At 46.4% G+C, this 6,593-nt stretch overlaps 1 protein-coding gene across 1 annotated transcript; it reads left to right on the forward strand.

Annotated features, from left to right (window-relative positions):
- pmpca (peptidase, mitochondrial processing subunit alpha) lies at positions 1-6,580 on the forward strand. Its single transcript, XM_058071358.1, has 13 exons — positions 1-108; positions 481-686; positions 754-833; positions 1,003-1,085; positions 1,151-1,245; positions 1,308-1,408; positions 1,485-1,748; positions 4,799-4,891; positions 4,988-5,106; positions 5,177-5,267; positions 5,334-5,396; positions 5,479-5,623; positions 5,992-6,580. Exons 1-13 carry the CDS (start codon positions 62-64, stop codon positions 6,159-6,161), a joined length of 1,557 nt encoding a protein of 518 aa, XP_057927341.1. The 5' UTR covers positions 1-61; the 3' UTR covers positions 6,162-6,580.
- Positions 6,581-6,593: the final 13 nt, after the last annotated feature.

Genomic DNA, 6,593 nt, shown 5'->3' on the forward strand with positions numbered 1-6,593 from the left:
GTCACACCGGAAGTCCTAGAGTAAAATTTTCCGGTGGAGTTCCGGATAAGGTCAATTCAAGATGGCGGCTCACATGTCCCGGTGCAGAACCTGGAGTCGTGTTCAAAGGTAACAAGCTACTCAATACAGGAACATATTTGCTCAACTGTTACGGTTTATGGACAGGCAGACGCACAAAGCAGCACATTTAGGGTACATCAGGAGTTGTCGTTGCCGGCTTTATGTGTTTTCTTACTTCCGCGATCGCTCAACGTGAGCTAGGAGCTTTAGCATGATGCTAATGGTGAGCTGTCAATGTCGCTATGCTACTGCTTTTAGTGTAGCTAGTTTGGTGGTTAAAAAAATGACAATTGACTTTGAAATAAGTCATCTCTACACCGAAGTTTTCTCCTGTATTTTTTTACTAATCATCTCAACTTGACTGGAGAGGATACACTTGAGTCGCACTGGCCAAGTGAAAGTTTTGTCTTCTGCCAACAGGTTTGGAATAGCAGCATACCGGAAGTACAGCAGCAGCGGCGGAGGATACCCAAACATCTCTCTGTCTTCCCCACTGCCTGGCATCCCTAAGCCCGTCTTTGCATCCGTGGACGGGCAGGAAAAGTACGAAACTAGAATCACCACCTTAGAAAATGGCCTCAAAGTCGCCTCACAAAACAAGTTCGGCCAATTCTGCACAGTTGGGAGTAAGTTGACAACTATGAAATAACTCTTTAATTCATGAAAATATGTCTAATTTGAATTGTTTGTTAGTATTAGTCAACTCTGGATCCAGACATGAAGCAAAATACCCGAGTGGGATCGCTCACTTTATGGAAAAACTTGCTTTTTCTGTAAGTACTTTTTCTCAAATACAAGATAAATACAAGACCATTAGGTCTTAAGATAGCTATGTTTTCCTTTCCACTTTCTCATGCACTCTACATCATTATTAAGGTTTTTTAAAAAATCAGTTTATCATTTATGGTAACTGCAATCTCCCTACTGTCTCCATCTTTGTAGTCCACAGCTCAGTACGGGAGTAAAGATGAGATTCTGTTGACATTGGAGAAACACGGCGGGATATGCGACTGCCAAACATCAAGGTATGACGTCTTTAAACGCACAACGCTTGTCGGCTTCATCGGTGTTCACTGACTCCCTATTGCAGAGACACCACCATGTACGCGGTGTCGGCCGAAGTCAAGGGCCTGGACACGGTGGTCAGTCTCCTCGCGGACGCCGTCCTGCAGCCCCGCCTACTTGGTGAGTCGTGTCCGCTCATTGGATGGCACCTTTTTTCTGATGTGAGGTGTGTTTCCATGCAGACGAGGAAATCGAGATGACGAGGATGGCGGTTCGTTTCGAGCTGGAAGATTTGAGCATGCGGCCTGACCCTGAGCCTTTACTCACAGAGATGATCCACGCCGTGAGTGCATCGTTTGCGAGGCGTTGATCCGGGTTGTCCGGCCTTCAAAACCGTCATCGTCCCATCTTTCCAACAGGCTGCATATCGAGGCAACACGGTGGGGCTGCCTCGTTTCTGTCCCGCGGACAACGTGGACAGGATCGACAAGAAGGTGCTGCACTGCTACCTCGCCAGCTACTACTGCCCTGAGCGCATGGTGCTGGCGGGCGTGGGCATCGAACACGAGCAGCTGGTGGAGTGCGCTCGCAAGTACCTGCTGGGAGTGAAGCCCGTGTGGGGGGAGGGCACGGCAGCCAACGTGGACCTCTCCGTGGCACAGTACACGGGAGGCATTGTCAAGGTGAGCACCATCCTTCCGTACTTCACGGACATAGAGGATCTTTGACTAGCGCTTTGGCAGCACTTCCTTAAAAACAGCAGTGTGCACCTGTCGTATAGACGATCTTTGACTAGCGTTTTAGCAGCACTTCCTTAAAAACAGCAGTGTGCACCCGTCGTATAGAGGATCTTTGACTAGCGTTTTGGCAGCACTTCCTTAAAAACAGCAGTGTGCACCCGTCGTATAGACGATCTTTGACTAGCGTTTTGGCAGCACTCCCTAACAACAGCAGTGTGCACCCGTCGTATAGACGATCTTTGACTAGCATTTTGGCAGCACTTCTTTAAAAACAGCAGTGAGCACCCGTCGTATAGACGATCTTTGACTAGCGTTTTGGCAGCACTTCCTTAAAAACAGCAGTGTGCACCCGTCTTATAGACGATCTTTGACTAGTGTTTTGGCACTTCCTTAAAAACAGCAGTGTGCACCTGTCGTATAGAGGATCTTTAGCGTTTTGGCAGCACTTCCTTAAAAACAGCAGTGTGCACCTGTCGTATAGACAATCTTTCACTAGCGTTTTGGCAGCACTTCCTTAAAAACAGCAGTGTGCACCACGTCATATAGAGGATATTTGACTAGCGCTTTGGCAGCACTTCCTTAAAAACAGCAGTGTGCACCCGTCGTATAGACGATCTTTGACTAGCGTTTTGGCAGCACTTCCTTAAAAACAGCAGTGAGCACTCGACTAGCATAGATCATTAGAAAGGACACAGTGCTCTTGTCATACAGAGTAGGGGTCTCCAAGCCCCGGGAAATGTTCAGGTGCAATGATAAGAAAAAGCAACTTAAAAAAAACTTAATTTGTAAATAAAGGCATCAAATTTAATGTAAATGCATATCAATTCTGGAAACGGGCCATTATTTTGTTCAAAAAATAATTCCCCAGTTTGTTTGTTTGTTGCCACCGTCCCACTTAGTTCCAGGGTCCTTGAACGTGCCATAGTTGTGTGCGTGTGCATTCCCCCGCCCACGCTGCACAGATGGACTACTTACTTACTTACTATACTGTTCATTCATTCATTCATTATCTACCGCTTATCCTCACGAGGATCGCGGGTGGTGCTGGAGCCTATCCCAGCTGTCTTGGGGTGAGAGGCGGGGTACACCCTGGACTGGTGGGCAGCCAATCACAGGGCACATATAGACAAACAACCATTCACACTCACATTCATACTTATGGACAATTTGGAGTCGCTAATTAACCTAGCATGTTTTTGGAATGTGGGAGGAAACCAGAGTACTCGGAGAAAACCGAGTTTAATATTTGCAATGGTAAAACCTGATCTGGCTTAAGGTATGATGGTCATAACTAAGGATCGACCGATATATCGGGCCGATATTTGTGTTCTTTACTTGAATCGGTATCGACCAATGCGCGCGTGGGTTCGCCGATGTATTTTATCGACATGTATGTATGTATTTTATCTACATGTTGAGATCGCTAATTTTAGAATGCTAGCAATGCTAACGTTAGCATGCAAACACATAGCATCACAGTGCTCACAGTGTTTATATCTGTTGACTAGCTATAAAAATGTATAAAAATGCTACTATGCTACTGTTAGCATGCTAGCAACGCTGAAGTGCCAAAATTAGCATGCTAACAACAAGCATGATAGTGCTCCGTCTTTAAATGTCTACTTATGACAATGTCTAAAAAGGCTACTATGACAATGTTAACATCCTAGCAATGATAACATTAGCATGCCAACACCTAGGATAATAGTGGTAAGTGTACATTCATTTATTGCTGGAGCCTATCCAAGCTGTTTTCAGGAGACTGGTGGCCAGCTAATCACAGGGCACATATAGACAAACAACCATTCACACTCACATTCATACCTATGGACAATTTGGAGTCGCCAATTAACCTAGCATGTTTTTGGAATGTGGGAGGAAACCGGAGTACCCGGAGAAAACCCACGCATGCACGGGGAGAACATGCAAACTCCACACAGAGATGGCCTAGGGTGGAATTGAACTCGGGTCTCCTAGCTGCGAGGTCTGCGCGCTAACTACTCGACCGCTGTGCAGCCTTTACTATACTGTATTATATACTATATCATATACTATGATGTACTGTTTTTCCCGTTTCCCTTTCACCTGATATTTGCTCCCAAATGCTGGTACTATGCATCCCAAAGATTAAAGGTAAGATTTGATGACGTCATAGAGTGCTCATGGAAATATTTGTCCAGTCCTCAACCTCACTTCAATCCATGCCAGCACACATCCTGGTACCACACACCTGGTGGTACTGGTGGGTGGTTGGTTTGTGTTCATTTAGTGCTTCTGTTTTTAGGGATGGCTTTATTGCTTTGGCATCAGCCCTCTCCCATCTCCCTCTCCGTTTGCCTGGGACAGGAGAATTCCTTATATTGACCATGCAGCCTCATGTGTTTTTCAAGAATGAATTGGCTTGAACAAAACTGCCCACACTTTGCACAGGTATGGAGGTTTTTTGCTTGCTCCTCTCTTCCATGGTCCTCAAGGTGACTGATGAGCATCAAGCCGTCAGTGCTCAAGCTCAAATCACACTCTGAACATTGGTACTGGACCACCTTTTTCTCGTTGTTTTCCTTTGGGTGCTCACTTTTGCAGGAGAAATTTGTCTGCAAAACTCCGGTCCCTGTTGTTTTTGAATCGTCTTTGTACACTAGAATCGTGTCGGGCACTTCCAGATCAAGGTCCGCTTTCAGAGGGGTTTCCGTAACTGTTGCATCACCATGTCCTTGTCGGCATTTCCTATTGTGGTTGCGGAGTAGATTTTTATTCCAAAAGCCTTTCTTGCACGTTTTACATTTAAACAGGCTCTCGTTTGAATGGACACGGAAATGACCCTTGAGATCGGCCTTATTTTCAAAGGATATATTGCATACTGGACAAACCAGCGATTCAGATAAATCGCCAACAATTGCCATATCCAGTTTGCATGTCAAATTCATGCTTTCACTGGGCTTATTGTCCAATACCTCGTTTGTGAAAGTAAGGAACATGCTTCTCTTTTTAAGATGGAGAAGGACATGTCCGACGTGAGCTTGGGCCCCACCCCCATCCCGGAGCTGACACACATCATGATCGGCCTGGAGAGCTGCTCCTTCCTGGTAATTACTGAGCCCAGATGAGGATTTCTTGATCCCCCCTTAACCTTTTATTCTTTTCTATTCTTTTTTTCCCCTTCTCTCACCATCCCGTGACAGGAGGACGACTTCATCCCGTTTGCTGTCCTCAACATGATGATGGGCGGAGGGGGCTCCTTCTCTGCAGGAGGACCCGGGAAAGGCATGTTCACGCGTCTCTACCTCAACGTGCTCAACAGGTAAACACACACACACACACCCTTGTGATGATTCATTGACCTGTTGACAGTGTCATTGTTTGTGCCGAAGGCATCACTGGATGTACAACGCCACGTCCTACCATCACAGCTACGAGGACAGCGGCCTGCTGTGCATCCACGCCAGCGCAGACCCCAGACAGGTGGCTTTGGGCACGGTGCAGGCGTCCTTGTAAACATTCTGTTCATCATGGACTTCTCCTCCACAGGTTCGGGAGATGGTGGAGATAATAACACGAGAATTCATCCAGATGGCGGGAAATGCCGGGGAGGTACACACTTGAGTCAAACATTAGTTTCGCCTGTTCGTTTTGGAACGCTCACTTAAGGTTGTTCCGTTACCCACGGGTCCAGACGGAGCTGGAGCGAGCCAAGACGCAGCTCAAGTCCATGCTGATGATGAACCTGGAGGCGAGGCCCGTTATTTTCGAGGACGTGGGCCGCCAGGTTCTGTCCACGGGCAAGCGGAAGCTGCCCCATGAACTCTGTGCACTAATCAGTGAGTGCTGCTTCCTCTTCATTGCACTTTTATGTTGCAGCCTTTTGGGAAACTCTGAACGACGTCACCAAATAAATATAGCAACCCTTAGTCCATGGGTGTCCAAAGTGCGGCCCAGGGGCTGTTTGTGGCTCCCAGCTTGTTTTTATTGGCCTGCAGCTCAAGGTAGACATAAAATGTAACCATAAAACTGTCTTTAAATATATGTAAAGGATTTTTTAAAGCTTTTTTATGAAATTACAAAATACATAATAATGGGGCACCCTTGCCCTTCAAACATGATGTACCACATGATTTGCTGCTGTGCTTCCGAAAACAAAACCAATCGTCAAAAAGTGTGATGGCTCCAGTGTGATCGTTGCTTGCAGGCGACGTGAAAGCGAGCGACATCAAGAGGGTGACCGCCAAGATGATGCGCAGCAAGCCGGCCGTAGCGGCGTTGGGAGACCTGACAGAGATGCCGTCTTATGAACACATCCAGGCTGCCCTGTCCAGTAAGGACGGACGGCTGCCTCGGATGTACCGCCTCTTCCGATAAAGACGCCGCGTGGACATCCGTGACGTCGGTGTAAATACAAAACACACACAAACAAGGACCTCAACGTTACGCTAGTTCTGCCTCCTGACACTGAACTCTGCTCTCTCTGGGAGGGGGGACTAATACCTGGGCCTGTTTATAGAAAGGACACGTCATACTCTACAGTATTCACCTGTGTCAACACAGTACCTGTATTTATTCTTGCTTTGCTGCTTTACTTCAGCATGTTCCCTCTTTTTTTTTTTAAAGGACTCCACAACACAAAGTATTGATTTGCTTTCCAAGATGTCCTTCCAGATGGTAATAATAAGGATACATAATAAGATCAACAAAACTAGCAGTAATAATCATGCAGTGTGATTTTCAAAATGTAACACTTCAGACACTGATTTAACATTTCAATAAAGAACATTTTGTATGATTTATGGCCAC

This window comes from Doryrhamphus excisus, chromosome 4 (assembly GCF_030265055.1).
Source record: "Doryrhamphus excisus isolate RoL2022-K1 chromosome 4, RoL_Dexc_1.0, whole genome shotgun sequence".
Lineage (NCBI taxonomy): Eukaryota > Metazoa > Chordata > Actinopteri > Syngnathiformes > Syngnathidae > Doryrhamphus > Doryrhamphus excisus.

Coding starts and splice junctions, on each gene's coding strand:
- pmpca (XM_058071358.1), top strand. CDS start 62: ATGGCGGCTCACATGTCCCGGTGCAGAACCTGGAGTCGTGTTCAAAG. Junction 1,086..1,150: donor TGCGACTGCCAAACATCAAG/GTATGACGTCTT, acceptor TCCCTATTGCAG/AGACACCACCATGTACGCGG. Junction 5,397..5,478: donor TGGCGGGAAATGCCGGGGAG/GTACACACTTGA, acceptor CCACGGGTCCAG/ACGGAGCTGGAGCGAGCCAA.